Here is an 18147-nt window from a genome sequence, read left to right as displayed (position 1 = left end):
CTTCCTGTTCAAACCAAGTACCACACTAGCTTAATATATTCAAACCAAATTTTTTTAAGATTTAGTGCCATTGGCCTTCGAGGCAGCACAAGATTTGATGCTTGGAAATGGAAACATGTTCTGTCATTTGCAATTAAATGAAATGTTGTCAGAACTGGACAAAGTTGCTGGAAAAACTCCAGGGTCACCATGTTACCAGTTTTTCATGTTCGCAGTCATAACTCAAATGTCTCATTACATCCACAAAACAGAGTGTGTTGGAGCACTGTTCATAAGTCTTGCTGAGGATGGTATCTGGGATGCAAAGTCTGGCAAGAGTGACTTGGCAGATCCTGCGAGTACTGGCAGGTTCTCTGCCATAAGTGAACGAAACTGGTGTGTTCCATGGTGCCTCATGGACACATCCTGCAAGAGAACACTTCTTGTGGGCTGCTCTTCCTCAGGAAGCATGGGGGCCATGTGCCATACCTGCGCTCAGTGCATCAAGTGACTGGAGGTGGCAGCTGCTTTGTCTTTGTTGGAGCAGTGCTTGGAAATTGCAAGCATGGCTGGGACAGGGTACTTAAATTCCCATGTGGTAACTCCAGATAAGTAACTGCCTTGATCAGGTTTGTGCAAATGGGGTTCCATTAGAATGTGGCAAAATGTAAGTCTGGAGTGGGAGGCGGTTCTGTAAGCACAAAACCACTTTCAGATGCTTCCTAGGAAAAGTGGAATCAGGAATGGAGTTCGTTTCTGCTGTGGGGCAAACTTTGATGTTGTGATGCTTGAACAAGAGAGGTTTCATCTTGGATAGGTCAGTTTGGTTTTCTTTTAAGCCTCTAACCCAATAACTTCTGAATTGTAGAGGTCAGGAAAATAGGATATTGGTACTATTATAGTGTATCTCTGAAGGGCTGTGTTACCTTGTAATTCATTAGTAACTTAAATCTAATCTGAGTTACAGTTCTTTCAACTATGGGTTGATCCTGAAAGGGTATTTATTATGAAATTGTGTATAAAATAGTCTCAACTATTTTTGAAAGAGTTGTTACTCAGTCGTGCTTAGTAGTGTGTCACAGGAAGAGTATGAAGCCAGAAACTACTTCCAGTGTTTTTGGGTTTTCTTATCCCAGGAGTATTAGGCCTCGGACATGCTCAAGAGTTTATCTTCTTCTTGCAAACAGTGAATAGATGCTCTGAAGTCTGTCCTGTATTGAGACTTGAAACAGGTATCATGTGTTGGAATTAGAGAGGAGAGTAGGCATCTGGTGTGTGTTATCCTGGGGTTCCATACTAGATCAGTGGTCTTGCTTGTACATGTTGGCAAGCAAAACTGCCAGAAAACATTCATTTCCCCCCACCCTCCACTCCCTTACAATAGTATAAGAAGGTGGTGATAACAAAATGGCCTTTTTTGGTCCTCTTTGGAGCTTATTTTAAACTATTCCTTTTTTCCCAGATAAGAAGACCAGTGATTTTTAATAGAAATTATACTTAAGAAGCTTTTAAAAGGGGTTTTGAAGCTGAAAATCAAGGGTTTTTTGTGATTTTTTAAAAAACATAGATAATGCTGAAGATGTGAAATGTAGACTATACACAAAGGTGATGAAAATGAGCAGGGAACTACTGTGGATCTCTTTGCTGCGCACATGCATTCCCATGAACATCACTTCAGCTGCTGGAAATGAAAGCCCAGCTCAAGGCTTCACTTAAAAACCCAAAAAAACAACAACCCCCCCCCCCCACAAACCACAAAAATACCATGTTTGGTGCCCTAAGCTCTGACTTTCTAATGTGTTCTCACCTGTCAATTTGCAGGTAAGCATTATGAGGAAGAAGAGGAGGATGCCCTGCCTGACTCAGATGCCCTGCCAGACTCAGATGACGAGGTGGAATTGGATAAGCCGCGCCCCATACAGATTGTCCTTGCTCACGAAGATGACCATAACTTTGAATTAGATGAAGCAGCATTGGAAAAAATCTTGCTTCAGGAACACATAAAAGATCTTAACATAGTAGTTGTGTCTGTAGCAGGAGCTTTCCGCAAAGGAAAATCTTTTCTGCTGGACTTCATGCTTAGATACATGTATAACAGGGTGAGTAATTTGGAGTTTTCCTGCAGGAGAAAAACAGTTTGGTGTTTTAGTCATTCACCTTTGTATTTGTTAACTTGGGAACAAATATAGCAGGTCAAATTTTTCTTACTCATTTGGGCGGGTGGGGAAGCCAGTTACTCTCTCTGCACTGTCAAGAAGTGTATTTAAGTGACAGTTTTTCAATATACGTTTTCTTGTGGTTGTCAGGGGAACTTATGGGTGTCCTGGTGTAAGTGGACATGAGAAGAACTTGAATGAGGGAATGTGAGGCCGCCTACTTGAGCTTTGGGGAAGGGCTCATCCATGTGGTGGCTTGGAGAAGTCTTACTTTGACTTGATCTCCTGAAATCATATTGTACCACTCATTTTACCCATTATTGCAAAAATAAAAGTCTACCAGAGAGCTATTGGAGGACTAAATCTGCTGAAGTCTGATGTATGGCAAAAAGGAGGAAGTTTCCTGTTTGCTACTTAGAATGTCTCTGAACACAATCCAGTAACCTTTAAAATCCTTTGAAGTTATTGATCAATGAATACCTGATCCAAAATTTAATTTCTTCTTTTAATTTGTAGCTTTTGGCCGGTGTTTTGACTCCTATACTTTGAACCCTTGGCTTATATGGGGAAGATGGGGTAGGGTCTTCTGTGAACATACACTTCTGCCTGTCACAGGTTGTGGTGTTCCTTTTAGTCTGCAGAGTGAATATTGATAAGTCAGTGTTTTGTTGCTCTTTGAAGCTCTTAAAAAACCCAGAACTGATTCCTTTTTTGGTCACTGTTCTTTGGAGTTTGTGCTAGCTGGCTTGAGTAGAAAACAAGATGAACCCTTCAGTTACAGGAAATATGGGAGTACTGCAAAGAAGCTGCTGATAGTTGGCAGATGAAGACTTCCTTCCCTCAATGCCAGTAGTGCCTGCTATTGAATTCCTCTCACTGATATAGCAAGAGCTCTGTAAGAAAGACCCTGAGGATATGGTAGGAGGAATACAGAGTAGCAAGCTGGTGCTTCCAACTTCTTAGTACTCTTTTAACCTAGGGAGGAGAAATGTTTCATTTGATACAGCTGTTCAGTGGATGGCCTTTTGTGTGTGTGTATAAGCCGCCTTGTGTCCTGTCTGTGTTCCAGACAAAACCAACTGAACAAAGAAACCCCCCAAAAAACCAATAGCCCCTGCAAAAAAAGAAAAATCCAAAATCCTAAGTACAGCAGTCTGAGCAAGATGTTGGGCTGGGTAGAGGTAGTGCTAATTCCTTTCAAAAACAGGAGAGCTGGGCTTTAAGCAAATACTCTTAACTTTCAGATTGTGAAATAAAACAAAAGTTGATAAAGCAAAGCAGATGGAAATGCTGTTTCAGCATTGTATGTTGTGCTTTGGTTTCCTTTATTGTGCAGTCACTTTTGTCAGTTTTCTGTAGGTGTCCTTCAAAATACCATTTGTTTCTCTTAAACTGAAGGTAAAGGCAAGCTTGGCCATCTACTGTAACAACTATCTCTTACAAAAACAGAGAGATCTTGATCTCCATGTGCTGCTTCTGGCCAGGCAGTTACATTCTGAAGCTGTAATGCTTGCAGGCCCTTAGCAGAGCTGATCCAACTCAGTGATGCATCAGAAGACACTGCACTTTGACAAACTGTTTTCCTGCCAGCTCAGTGACGTAAACTGGATTAAGGAAAGAGTTTGACAAGCATCAGAACTGCAAACTGATTGATGGAAGTTGGGGATGAGAGAGGATGAGTGCAACACCTCCTCTTTTGAGCACTCTTGAGTTGTGTGAAGTCAGATGATATCCTCTGCTTACGCAAATTTAGCACAGGAGGAGAGGTATAGTTTTATATTACTCAGTCTGATCCCTCCATTTTCAGTTAGGCTCAATTACAAGTCTGTATTTTCTGTGAACTAAATATTAGATCCTGCACAGAATACTAAAGCTACTGCATTCAGTTCATAGGCTAATCAAGCAATTTTGGGGTGTCCTGCCCTGTGGATATTAACGTGCATGATGAAAAACTTGCCAAGAAACTTCAGAATCTTGTTTTCTTGTCTTAAACCAAGGGCAGGAGGTCATGTGAAAAGTTGCCATTCTGAAAATCTCACTAGTGCCAGCTGAAGTCACAGGTAGGATCTTGGCGTGGCTGAGGTTGCTCACTAACTTCAGGGAGGTGGACATCTCATTTCAAGCACTGATACTTAGTGTAGTGATTGCTCATTTGAAATGGAGCAGCAAGCTGCTGCAAGCATCCTGTGATCTTAAGCCTTATTAAGAGTTGGGTGCAGTAACACTTGTAAGTTTAGATTTAAAAGCTTTTTTTTTTTAATGGAAGTGTCACCTTGTCTTGAGTTAATCTTCAAGACGCATTGTGTACTAATGCACTGTGCAAATAAAGCTGCAATGGGTCTTTCCTTAGTGTAGAATAAATTTAGAGAAATTATCTTTTAGGGGCCTTTTTTTCCTCTTCCTATCTCTTGAATATCTTTCAAGCCAACTTGATGGATGGAGACTTAAAGTACTGAGTTTCTGCTAAGGAAAGATGGGGGTAACAAGCTAGGAGTGCTTCAAACTGATGCACAGGTCAGTTAGAGGCAGGCTTAAGAACATCGTCCATAAGGTGAAGCAACTTTGGGTGAAGTTGTGCCAGTTAAAACACCAAAGTCTCCTATGGTCCAGATCACGTATGAAATCGAGTGGGGTCATATTTAGTGCTCATTGAGGGACTTTTCAAACCATATGTGTAGTTTTGGTCTGAATTGTCACAAACAAGGATAATGTCTGGACCAAAATGGGATGAAGTATTCTCGTATAAAAGAAAAATGGAACATATTGTTGAATAACGTAACAGATTCTTTTGAAAAAGTAAAAAGCCACAGTCCATTGGCATGTACATTGAAATATGATTCAGCATCGCAAAACTGTACCCTGGAGCGTACTGAAGCACAAACAGGCCTGGAGCTTTGATTTCTAGAATGGTCCATGGAAGCATAAGCATCTTCTGGGATAAAAACTCCAGGGGAAAGCTTTTCAGGTTTTGCTTAGTCTCTCTGGTAGAGGGGTCCTATCAAAATAAACAAAAGGAAAAAAATGCATAACCAACCAACCAACCCCAAATCCAAACAACCTACCTGTAAAGACCTGTAGATCTCTTTACTTGGATACCTGTGTTCATTTTCTGAATTTTTATCTGCTTGTCTCACATTTGATCCAAATAGCAGAGTTGAGTGGGGCACTGTTAGCATTTGGGAGAGTGCTGCTGCAGAATTGTTTGATTGCCTGCATGCTGTTAGACATGAGGAAAGTGTGCAGGTGTTTTTTCCATCCCCTTTTAGAAATAAGCACTTTCACTTAGATGTTTAAAGTATTTTTATTCCTTACACCCCCTAGGTACTCACGCTGTTTTCTGAAATGTGAAGAAATATCTTGAACTGTTTTTTCTGAAAACTGCCAGTGCAGAGTCAGCTAAGAAGAGCCCATAGCCTAGTGAATTGAGAAGTTTCCACCTTGACCTTCTCAGTGGACACTTTCCTGGCTAGTAATCTGCTCTGGACAGTTTGAGGCAAATTCATTAAATGTCTCTTTCTGTTCTGCCAGCTTGCTGTGTTCCAGCCTGTGAAAGAAAGGTTTTTCTGTAACTTCCCTCATCAGTTAAACTGTTGTGTGCCTGCCACTTCTTTTGTGTAGGATTTCAGTGTATATAAACCTATCACAGTGAAACTTTCTCAGGGTGCTGCTCGTGCTCCTTTCTTGCCCAGTACATTAACTACATTTTTGAGTTAAACGTGCTCATATAATGGCTGGATTCTTCTGTGTGAGCCACTGCTCTGTGTTGCCTGTCCTTGAAGACCTCATTACAATTCCATCAGCCAGGAATGTTAGCTGCCAACTGTACTTGACTATTTCACAAGCTGGGTAATGTCCCAGTAAAATTTTAATATGGATGGGTTGATTGACTCTTAATCTGACCTTTTCTCTTGAATCCTAGTCACTGAGGGGAAACTATTTTGTAACTGTGACAAGTCTAGATTGTAGATCTTCTGATCCTTGCCTGTTCTCTGTGGCTTCTGTAGGATGGCATTGGGAGTCTTGTACTGGCAAATGCTTAGCCAGCTGTTTGTGAGGGGGAAGGGAGAGGATTAAGTCAAGATCAGGTCTTCTGTCCCTTGTAGAGGTTTAGCTGTTCCTGTATTTAAAATACATGGTACTGTGTTTGAGTTGAGTCTTCTCAACTGTAAAAGAAGAGCATGAGTGGAATTGATGGACAAAACTGAGCTGTTCTTCATAGCTCTGAGTGCTTGAGACTCAAACTGTGCACATATACTCTTCAGTGACTGAAAAGTTGTGCAGCCACTGAAATGCAGTAGTCTCACTTTGCGGATGATCCTTGAAACACAGCAGAGTAGCTTTGTGTTTTAGTATTTTGTGTAGTCTTGTCAACTGCAATGGCTCTGAGGAAAATATAAGAACAATGTGGAAGTCTGAAACATAGCATGTTGAAAAAAATAAAAATCTCCTCCTTGGTTTTACATAAGCTTTTCCTTTTGTTTTGTAGACTTCTCCTTGCTGGATAGGTGGAAACACTGAGCCATTGACTGGGTTTACATGGAGAGGTGGATGTGAACGGGAAACCACTGGCATTCAGATTTGGAGTGAAGTGTTTGTAATTGATAAACCTAATGGAACAAAGGTAGGTGCTTGACTTACCGTGATTTACTCATGGTCTTCCTTGGAGGTGTTGTGGGGTTTTTGTTTTCATTTAGTTGTGTGGGTTTTTTTGTTTTGTTGTTTTGTTTTTTAAAACAAAACAGAGGCTGTGGATGACCCATCCTGGGAAGTGTCTCTGGCCAAGTTCAGCAGGGCTCTGAGCAACCTGGTCTAGTAGAAGGTGTCCCTGCCCATGGCAGGGGGGTTGGAACTAGATGATCTTAAAGATCCCTTCCAACCTAAACCATTTTTATGATTCTATGACTTAAGTAGGTGTATGTAATAGGTTTCATGGTGGCAGTGCAAAGATGGTTTCTTTCCTTTGCATTGAGAAGCTGCATAACATATTTGGAATCAATGTAAGGATCAGTGAAAGGACGGAGACTGATTATCACAACCCAGCAGAAAAATTCAACAATAGTCTCATTCTGAGTGTACTTTGTTTTGGCAAAGTCTACTCCATCCAGGCTGATGGGTGGGTTATCCTGTGAATGTTGTAAAACTTTAATGGTTATAAATATCATATACAGACAAATGCTGTGGTGAAAACAGGTCTGTAACAAACACTGGTTTTTGAGGGGTGAAAATATGTTCTATCTTGTGGCTGTGTTCTAGTGAAATGTAATGCATGGCTGTAAGCACTGGAAACAGCCTTGGTGTCTGGAGGCTGGTCCTTCTATATAGTTTTAACAAGCAGTCTGTAAAAAAGGACTAAGTCTCACAGTGGGGGGAAAAAAGGCACTAACCCAATTCTAGTCAAAGCTGGTGTGTCTTTTTTAACTCTTAGGTCAGTTTAACTACAAAGTTTGATTGGAGGTGTTAATTCAGAAACAAAGTGTAGATATTATTAATATATACCTAATAGTACTGGTGGTGATTTGGAGCTATTCATGTTCTCAACTGTCAGTTCTAGGTTATTTAAATTTCATACCCTTTGCATTTGCAAAGGAAAAATCTGATGCCCAATTAATATGGGACATGGATCTTAAAAATAGTGGCTTAGTGGTGTGCAGGAAGTTTTAACAAATTTCCCAGCTAACCAAACATTTTTCTGGCTAAAAACCAGTTGTGTTGTGAGGATCTCCTTGTGTTCTGGGAACAAATCATTTGCTTGTTCTTGCTTATCAGTCATCTCTAACTGAAAGAAGGGAATTGTAGTAGATCCCAAAGATGGGAGTTGGACTGATTACTTTTTTTTTTTCACTCACTTCATTCCTTGTCATTCCAGCAGACAGTCAGCATCATCTTATTTTCTTCTGAAAATAATTATTTTAAGATTTCATTTTTTTTTTAAAGTAAACATCTCACTCTTAGCCCTGATGAACTATGATAGATTTGCAGCTGAGACTGAAGTTCTTCCAGTGAATAAGAGCTGTCAGTTCCACTGCACTGTGCCCCACTGGGCCAAGGGAGGCTATTTCTGTAGGAGAAGGTAACTAGGCAAGGCCAGGCACTTAAGGCTGAGGACATGGCCCTCTGGCTGCTGCTTACTCAGCTGTAGGCATATGTGTCATGTGTGCAGGGAGCTGACTGAGGTTTAGTAAGTAGGTGCAGGGGCAGAGACTTGCTCTGCTTGAAACATAATTTATCACAGTGGCCTGGAGTATGAAAATGTTAATGGTTTGGTTAACTATTGCTGTTCTTTAAAACTCTCTAGGTTGCTGTACTACTCATGGATACCCAAGGTGCCTTTGATAGCCAATCCACTATCAAAGACTGTGCAACGGTTTTTGCTCTGAGCACCATGACAAGTTCTGTCCAGGTGAGAATGTCTGTGCTGGAAAATAATGGCAGTGACAGGAATCCTCTGTCCTGAACAGGCAACGAATATCTCTCAAGCCACACCTAGAAAGATCACCTGCATATCTTCCTCCAACTGTGATTTAAAATTTCATTCTTTGTCTCATTTTCAGTGTAGTACATAAACTATGTAAGTTTCTCAGTGGAACCAAGGTTATCTAAGGCCAAGCTGAGTTAGATTGCTGACAGAACTGGGAAATCCCTTCCCCCTCAAAAGATGTCAAAGTAGCAACTGCTTGTGTACAGATGTGTTACAGAATCTTTTTTAAGACTTTAGATACACATTGGGGTGACGTTATACTGTGAACAGCTAAACTTACAATTGCTTCTACTGTTAAAGCATCAATTAAAAATCTCTTGTGTTATGCTCAAAGCTACTTTTAAGCTTGTGTCTTAAATGTGCCAAAAGCGAGCGGGTTTTTGAGGGGTGACCTTCTTCAGACATGCTACAACATAAAACAAACCAGGAGTATGTAGAACACTACTTCTGTCCTGTGGATGGATTGTTTGGTTGGTTTGTTCCTGTAGTTAGATGAGTTTTGGGTTGTTGATGCATCTTTTTGTTTATTGCTGTTCATTATTTGTGCTGTTGAAACAGTCATGAAGCTCCCTGAATGAAACCAGATTTCTCTGGGAAGATCTGAAAGCAAAAAAGCCTAGTGAATTGACTACCTGGTTATTTCTGTGTCAGAGATACAGCTGCTGGATCATTGAATCCTAGAGCACTTAGATTTGAGGGATGGCTAACAGGGCTTCTTAATTCTTTTGTCTCACGTGTGTGGTGATTGAAGCATTCTTCCTTGATTCCTTTATGGTTTGCTTCCTTGGAAAGAAATGGTTCTAGAAGGATTAGGGTGGTCATCAGTGGTTTTGTTGCTAGTGCTTTGAATAAGGGGGTGTCTTTTGTTTGAGATGTGTTCTATGACACCTTTCTAGTTGCTGACTTTTGGGTAGTTAGACTTTTCTGTGTACCTGGGGGGCAGAAATACTCAAGACACGTAAAAGAAACTATATGAATGTAAAATAATGGTTTCGTGTTACACTGTAATTCTCTGACTGTCTCTTGCAGGTATATAACTTGTCTCAGAATATTCAGGAAGATGACCTTCAACATTTGCAGGTAAGAATATGCTGAACTTACATTAAGCTGCTCCTGAACTGAGAGTCTTGGCATTGTTCTAGGAGTTACTACTCATATAACTGACTTGGGAGCTCTTGCTGCTTCATATAAAACACTGAAGCCAAAAGTAGGACTGTCTGTAAAAACAGTGTTTGCATCAACTTTGTGATGCTTTGATGCTTCTGTGGGGCCAACACAGAGGTAAAATAGTACAGGCTTCTAATCTGGCTAATTCTTTTAAAGTTTGTTCCCCGTATTGCAAGTTCTGAAATTCCTGAAGGAATGAGAAAGGAAAATGATTTATGGAAGTGTGCTTAATGACAAAATTCCAGTGTTTCCTCTTTTTCCCTAAAATAGGAAAACTGATGGTATTTTGTAACCAATTTCTAAAGAAATGTGGGAACTTGGGTCAGGGCAGAAAGAGTATCTTCTACCCAGAAACCATCTCTAGTTTTTCAGCTGAGAAATTTCTGCCGTTTTATTTCTGCTAAGAAATAAAAGCAGGAAAGAGCTGTTCTCTTTACATGTGCTTTTTATCCTCTAGTGGGACATTGTGGTCAAAGGTCTGGCTTCATGTGAGTGATGCAAGAATCTTATCTCCTTAACTTAAAACCTGTAGCTTTAAAGACTAGCTTGTGTATTAACAAATGCCAAGACCGTGACCTTGTCACAGCTTAAAACTCTTCTATGTGTCTTCAGTGCTACAAAAGACTGGCTACCAATGCTGGAAGTAGAAGAGCACTAACTAAACATAATCTTGTGGTGCTGTTCTCAGTTAACAGGGTTGTATCACTGGGCCAACACCCCTCACAGCCCTAAAAAACCCAACCAAGCACTGCAAACAAAAAAATCCGTAGGTAATTATTTGAAAGCCAGACTTTCCTTGTGACTTTGGTCCTTTAACAGCCTCAGTGGAATCTGAATAGAGCAATCCCTTTACTGGAGGGTGAGATGTGAGGGAAGGAAGAGAAAAAAAAGATGATAAATATAAGCAGTGGGTAGGGTAGGGGACACCCATGCATTTGAAGTTGTGCTAGGAATCATGGTCTGAGGGAAGGAAATTCTGAATTTCTGTTGTAACAGCAATTTATATAATTCTGAATTACTGTTAGTCTCCGACTGCCCTTTTCATGTAGCAGTGAAGTGAATGAGGTAAGGAGTTGGGGTCAAAGAAACCAGTCTCATGTGGGTGCTTGACCACTTTACAGCTGCTTTTGCTCAGGGTGGACAAGGGCTTGGAAGTTGATTTGTGTTAAATTAGTCTTGTAAGTTCTCAGATGCTTTTGTGATCAACACAGGGGGAACCATCCCTTGAGCCGTGAAATTTATCTGAGATGTTCCAGGAGTTAGATTTAAGGCAGAACAACAGCTGCCTGGTACTAGAGAATTCTGGTATGCTTCCTTCATCTTGACCTCCAAGGAGGCTGGCATGGATCAACTCTGCTGAAACAGCCAGCACAGTCCATAATTCATGTTCTTGTGGGTTGTTTGGCCTGCTCAGTCTAGTGAAGAATGCTGCTGCTGCTGGTATTAAAGATGGTGAAAGCAATGAGAGGAAGACAGCTGACACTTGCCTTTATACTGGAGGGAAGGAACAATTATCAGTTAAGGTCATGGGCTCAAGCAGAGATCTGAGAAGCTGCTGAACTTGGCTTGTATTTAAATGTCTGATACATTGGCTCTAGCCAAGTTCCTTGGGATTTCCAGGAATAAATGTTTTGTGGGAAGTAAGGGGCAAATGTTAGACAGGCTTACCTCCTTGACCTGGGAAACAAGTGTTGGAAGCTGGCTTGCTGAAAGATGCAGCCAGGTTTCCTCTGAAAATAGCCCACAAGCCACCCACTTAGAGCTGCAGTGTGTTGACAGTTATGGAATGGCATTGTGAAGCCAGTGGAAATCATGTCTCCTACCTGAATTTTACTGAGGATTGGTATACTCATTATTGAGGTTTATTTGCCATTGTCAGTCTATAATAGGATTTAAGACTGAATGCTTTATTTTCTAGTGACATAATATTTTACAATAAGAAAATGTGTTTTATATGTGACACCCTTACACTCTTCTTTCTTTCAGTTGTTTACAGAATATGGAAGACTAGCTATGGAAGAAATTTACCAAAAGCCGTTTCAGGTAACTCTATGTTAAATGGATCTTAAGCAGTTGGATGTGTGGAAAATGAGCTCAGGATAATTTATGGAGATAAATTAGTTGGGCTGAAGCTAGCCTGTTCTCTGCAAGACTGATTTTCCTTCACTATTGCCACATTGTTTGGCAAAAACACAATGGAAAAATGCTGAAGAGGATCAGATTTTGCGTGAACATAGCTTTGCGCTTGAGTTATAAGGTGCAAAAGGAATCAAAGTGTCGAGTGATGTGCAGGTGTTAAGGAGAAAAATTTTGTGCTGCCTTCTTACTGGTTACTCTGAGGTGTGGTTGGTCTTTGCTGGTGGCATGTGGCTCTGAAAAAAAAGGTCTCGGGGCCTCTAGGAAATGGCATTGAGGAAAGCCATGTTGCATGTCCTTTGCTTGAAGCATTATTGGCTTCAGTGTTAAAAGTCTCAAAAGTGATTGTTTGCAAGGCCAGAGACAGGTTTGAGGCTGCTTCGTGGAGCCAGTGACTGAGGTCTCTTCCATCCTGAAGTGTCCTCCTTAACCTGTAAGGGTGCAAGTTGATTACTGTTAGTGGTGAATTTTAGGACTCTTGTGTCCTCATGCCAAGTGTGATGCTCTTGTGGTTGTCCCAGACAAGGTGCGTTCTTTGTAAAGCCTCTTGTCGGGTACAAGAGTGATGTGAAGGTTTGTTTTCTGTCTTCAGCTGCTGGAAGAGAGTACAGTGCAATCCTTGTGGAATAGCAAGAGGCAAACCTATGAAACAGGGAAGCTATCTTTTTGAGACAGTTGGGACTGAATTTGTGGGTTTCTTGTTTGTTTGGTGATTTTTTTAACAAGCAAAAGCTGGCACCACAGAACTACAAGGCTACTTCATTTAGAGCAGTCAAATACACAAAATCCCTTATTTATATAATATACTTACATGTAATGTACAATATGTTTAGAGCAGCCAAGTACACAAAATAATGACATGTGTGATAGAGTTTTTGACTTTAGAAATGATGCAAGCCATTCACTGCTGTTGTTCTTCCTGTTACAGACATTAATGTTCTTAATTAGAGATTGGAGTTATCCTTATGAACATGCATATGGCTTGGAAGGAGGAAAAAAATTCCTAGAGAAAAGATTGCAGGTGAGTTGTCTCCAGTAGTCCTACTCTGAACTTGCTTTCAAGGTAATGATGCATGATGAGCTGGCTCATTGTGCTAATAAAATGCATTTGTGATGTTTCCATTTGTGTGCAAAGTTGACGTTATTAGGTTCAAGAATAAAAACTCACACTTTTATGCTCTTAACTGCTTTTAAGATGATACTGAGTCTTAATTGCAGTACTGTAAAACTGCTAGCAGTTCTTACTGCCTTTTTTTTTCTCTTCAGGTAAAGCAAAACCAACATGAAGAGCTACAGAATGTAAGGAAGCATATTCACTCCTGTTTCAGTAATCTTGGGTGTTTCCTGTTGCCCCACCCTGGTCTTAAAGTTGCAACAAATCCAAATTTTGATGGGAGATTGAATGGTAGGAAGCTTTTTATTTTGTGTTTCTTGATTCAGATCACTGAGTTTGTTTTCTTTTCTGATGGAAGTTAAACACTGCAATGGTTGGCTGTTGAAATGCCTGCTTAGAAAAATATAAGGCTAAAAGGTGAAACTGCAGAACCTAGAAATATGTGCTGTGTGTTCCTTTTAGTGGTTTAAAGATCAAACAGTTAAGCGGGCAGAGGGAATGGATATCTTTGTGTCTAGCTGTTGATTGTAATCTGATAATTTGAGACATATTTCAAGGTCATTGAATAAAGATTCCAAAGATAACTAAGGGTTCCAGGGGGAGAACTTGCAAAATTAAAGATTTTACTTTTCTGAAAGGCTTTTCTCTTAGAACTTGCTAAACCCATAGGTGGGCTCTAGAATGACTAAAATAAAAGCTGTAGCATTCTGCAACTGCAGTAGGAGAGGCAGTCAGGATTCCTCCAACTGATGCAGAGGGAATGTATCAGAACAGAGGGAATGTATCAGAACGGTAAAGGCTATAAAAGGAGTTGTGATGGTGGAGTGCCAACCACTGCTGTACTGAGGAGTTATTGTACAAGATGTTGGCATAATTGGGGAAATGCACTGTAAATATTGCAAGGACAATGGAAGCTTGTTCTCTGTCTGAAGTTAAGATTGGTATATTAAGAGCAGGTGAACTTACTAAAGCTATACTATGTATTTGAGCCTTTAAATACCTTAATGCAGCTGAGGGTTGTGACGCTATGGATTTTGAAGGATCATGGGTTATCGTGTTCCTTTAGGAAATATAAGATTGAAAACTAACCACTTTTTTCTTGAAATTGATTGAATTTTACTAGATATAGATGAGGAATTTAAGAATGAACTGCGGAATCTGGTACCATTACTGCTTGCCCCTGAAAACTTGGTAGAAAAAGAGATTAGTGGATCCAAGGTCACCTGTAGAGATCTTGTAGAATACTTCAAGGTAAGCAAACTCATACTAATTATTTCTGTTAATAGCTTAAAAGACAGTATTCTAATTTTAGGCCATGTTGTTCCCAGAGAAGATATGATATCTAGGCTGACACTTGCTGATCAGCTCACTTTTATTTTCATTTCATTATTCTGAATTTCTAGAACTGGCACACTACTTCCTAACAGAATAGCTTTTAGGAAGCTACTATTGGCAGAATTGTGGGTTTGTGTTTCTTTTTCTTCTCTCTTTGTAAATAGGCTGAAGTACATCAAGCTTTATTAGATATTTTTTGCTACTTTGAAATTGTAGTTTGTCTGGATATGTTGCTTGCTTGCTTTTTTTTAATATATTCAAGTAGGTCTGATGTAGCTTTAGAGATAGAAAACCAGCTCCTAAACTGCTGGGTACGCAGTGATAATTTCAGATACTCCCCTCTGGATTTTTAACGTGCAAAGAAGGTGCTTTATAGACACTTGCATGTGCAGCACCACTGCTCTGAAATATTTGTGTGTGATACTTACAGCTGTTAGTCTTGAGCTTTTTTTGTATCATGGTGACACCAGCAGAAATGTGATAATGTAACCCGTACATCACCAGGAATTGGTCTGGGGTGTGTGGCCTTTTTTAAATTGGAATAACTTAGACAGTTGGCTTGGTAAGAATGAGTGCCGCTGTCTCCTGAAGACATGAATTTTGCATTGCTACTTTTGAGCATGCATGTTCAAGGTAAAACAGTTAGGCTGATGCTAAGAAACAAGCCATACAAGGAAGGAAGCTGAGGCCGGAACTCTTTTAACTTCACTTGTTAAATGAAGCAACTTTTCAAAAGGAAAGGCATGATATGGAATGTAGAAATGGTAGCTGTTCTGACAAGCATAAAATCAACACTGGAGCTCAGAGTTTCAGTCTCTCTATTTACGTGGCTGCATGCTGCTTTTTGCTCCAATTTCTTCTCTGGTAGGACCTGATCGTTACAGTGCAGGGAGTGTGCATTCAGCAGCAGTTTAGAAAGGATGCATCCTAAAAGCTGAGTGTAAAACCTCTACTGAAAAGCTGCCTGATTCACATCCTGTATCCAATCTGCGAGCAGTCCTGTGATGTGCTGCAGAAATGCCATGCTTATGTAACTAAAGAGGGCTGCTCCCTTGGGACTGTGCATCTGAAGCTGAGATTGTGAAGCCTGAGTTGGAAACTGTAGGGCTTTTACTTGGGGGAGATAGCTACAGAAGCAAGGAGAGTGTCAAGGGAACGGAGTCCTGTATAACTCTATATGTTTTTGTAGGTTGTTCTACAACCTCGAGCACTGAGTACATAGGGACCCTGATAACCTTGTTCTCTCCTCCTTTACAGCAAAAAATCCTCAGGCCAGAGGCTGTTAGATAAGCCAGGGGGTAAAACAATAGTAGCATGAGGAAGAGTAATGGCCCAACCTCTGAGAGGCTGAGTGGCCTTGTTGGTGTAACTTGCAAAACTTGTCCAGAGCACTGAAATGGCCACTGCTGCCTGCTGTGCCCCACTTACCTGTCCCCAAAAGCTGTGCCATGGGCCAGCTTGTGGGCTGGAGTAGACATTCCAGCCCTCTGAAACCCTGGGAAAAGAAAGGACATCTGAGGATGAGTAGGGTGCGGCACAGGGGTAGGCTGCCTGCTTAGCTTCTGGAAGTATTTTGGTAGCTCAACTCTGTCTGCATTAAGTGCTTTGATCTGCTTTTTTGCCTCCCACACTTCAATAGAGCAAGGCATATGGGGAAATACAAGTATTGGTTCTCACAGGACTGGGCAGAGCTCTTGCCAGAAAGGCTGTGTGAGATAGTCGTCTCCACTCTTTTGTTATGGATGAAGATTCCCTGCTTAGCAAAGACCTTCTTATGTATTTGAGGAAGCAGAAACCTGCTGTCAAGCCTGTCACTTCTTGAGACAGTGGCTATGTCTCCTCAGGTTTCTCTGGTGCCCTGCTGGGAACCAGTCTCGTGCACAGGAAAGTAAAGGGGAAAAAAATGCTAGACTTACTAAGAAATTTACATAACTTAATATTTAGCATTATTACAAAGAAATAATCTGAGCTCTGTCTCTATATCATCCCTCATTTCTCATTCTCCTTAACCATAAATGTTTAGAAAAAGAAACCTTTTTTTTTTTGTCTCTATCAGGCTTACATTAAAATCTATCAAGGAGAGGAGCTACCTCATCCGAAATCTATGCTACAGGTATTTTATTTTTCTTTCAAATAATCTGATTAGATGATGTGTACTTCATAAGTTCTTTGCAATTTAAGTTCATGACTACTGCAGGTCTGAAGCTCCCACACACAGCTGTAGTTGTTGAAGTTCTTTGAAAGCCATCTGAACTGTAATGCTTGGGTACACATTTGTGTCTTCCCTCTGTTTCATCAGGCAAATGGAGGGGTCTATCTGGTTGGCTGGGGTTTTTAGCTGCTTTGGTTTCTAAGCCCAAGTTTCCTGTAACTTGCTGTTTTGTTGGTATCTTTCACACTGTATTCAGAGGGCATTTAGCATCAGATGCAGCAGATGAAGTGGAGAAGGCTTTATAGTAATGTAGCTATGGCCACTGTCTCACAGTGTTGGACCACTCTGTGTGTAGGGTTTGTTAGATTGGATAACTGCATTGAGGCTCCTTTTCTGAGTTGATCCAAAGAGGGTGTAATCATCCTTAAAGCAATCTGAAAACAAAATGATTGTATAAAGCTCTGTTTTGAACCCTTGAATTGTTTGGGATGAAGAGCTTTCACCAAAGAGTGGTCTTTATGGTCAGTTTTAACCATTTTGTGTTTGTAAGACTTGGGTTGTTGTTTTTTTTAAGCTTCCTGTGTCACTTCACTAAGACCTGACTTTTCTGGGTGTTTTCTTGTCCTTCAAGGAACAAAATCTTTAGACTTTTTGGGGAGTTCAGAAAACTCATCATAGTGAAACAAAGGCTACTATTATTTTCTGTACTTATCATGCCATAAATGTATCTGGGACATACAGAGGATAACATCTTGCAGCATTAACTGCAGTAATTGTCCCTGACATGACACAAGTTGAAAATAAGCCTGAAATTCTAACAAAATTGACATTTACAGTTGACACCAGAACTGTACTTATATAATGAGAAGTAATACCACCTTCCTTCTTTCCTCACAGGTTAACCTGTGACCCTTATGTGCTTATTAACAATAGAGCATTCAGAAGAGATTGTTCATGATGAAAAACCTGTACAAGCAAATTAGGGTTGGTTTGCAGGTGTACTAGAAAGCTGAAGAAAACATCCTCCTAGGCAGTAATATGTTTTGATGTATATTGCCACTTATTTTAGTGTGGCCTTTTCCTGGCCATCAGAAGCTCTGGAGGTTGGGCAGGGGTATGTTGACATTGTAACTGCCTGGCCATGGTGTGATGACACAGTGCTCGATGTTTTCCAGGCAACGGCTGAGGCGAACAATCTTGCTGCTGTGGCAGGAGCGAAAGACTTGTACAGTAAAGGCATGGAGCAGGTATGGGGACGCAACCTTTTCTAAACACCTACGTGCAAATACAGGCCTTTGGTTTTCGTGTTGCACTCTGGTTGTGAGCACGTTAATTGAGGAGAGAAGCTCAGGGCTCGTGTGTTTTCTGCACTCTGCTCTGAGTGCAATCTCTCAGGCTGGGGAGGTGTGGGAATGGGTGTGTTTCCGAAATACCACCTGTTAGTTGCCTCTACAGCTCTTGACAGGCATCTTAAAATCCTGTGACATGCAGTGGGCAAGCAGGTGAGGAGATATTTGTTGGGCCAGGGTTGCACAATGGTAGAATTGTACTTCTGTAGTCTCACGCTTCTGAATTGTGGTCATTCATTAGCTGTAAAACGCAGGGATTAATATGATTCTGAAGTTTTAAA

General features: G+C 40.7%; 1 protein-coding gene across 6 annotated transcripts in view; it reads left to right on the top strand.

The window, feature by feature from the left end:
* ATL2 (atlastin GTPase 2) overlaps positions 1-18147 on the top strand; it is a 53054-nt gene that overhangs the window by 28958 nt on the left and 5949 nt on the right. For all 6 annotated transcript variants that reach the window (XM_027697033.1, XM_027697032.1, XM_027697036.1 and 3 more), the window contains 10 exons: positions 1801-2078; positions 6622-6756; positions 8431-8535; positions 9643-9693; positions 11767-11823; positions 12845-12937; positions 13183-13321; positions 14154-14281; positions 16422-16478; positions 17693-17764. In XM_027697033.1, the coding sequence (XP_027552834.1) occupies positions 1801-2078; positions 6622-6756; positions 8431-8535; positions 9643-9693; positions 11767-11823; positions 12845-12937; positions 13183-13321; positions 14154-14281; positions 16422-16478; positions 17693-17764 (1115 nt within the window). Of the gene's footprint in view, positions 1-1800; positions 2079-6621; positions 6757-8430; positions 8536-9642; positions 9694-11766; positions 11824-12844; positions 12938-13182; positions 13322-14153; positions 14282-16421; positions 16479-17692; positions 17765-18147 lie in introns of those variants that run through there.

Source organism: Neopelma chrysocephalum, unplaced genomic scaffold (assembly GCF_003984885.1).
Source record: "Neopelma chrysocephalum unplaced genomic scaffold, ASM398488v2 Primary Assembly neopelma1_117, whole genome shotgun sequence".
Classification (NCBI taxonomy): domain Eukaryota; kingdom Metazoa; phylum Chordata; class Aves; order Passeriformes; family Pipridae; genus Neopelma; species Neopelma chrysocephalum.
The sequence above is the reverse complement of the archived record's forward strand: the minus strand, read 5'-3'. Positions and strand labels throughout refer to the sequence as shown.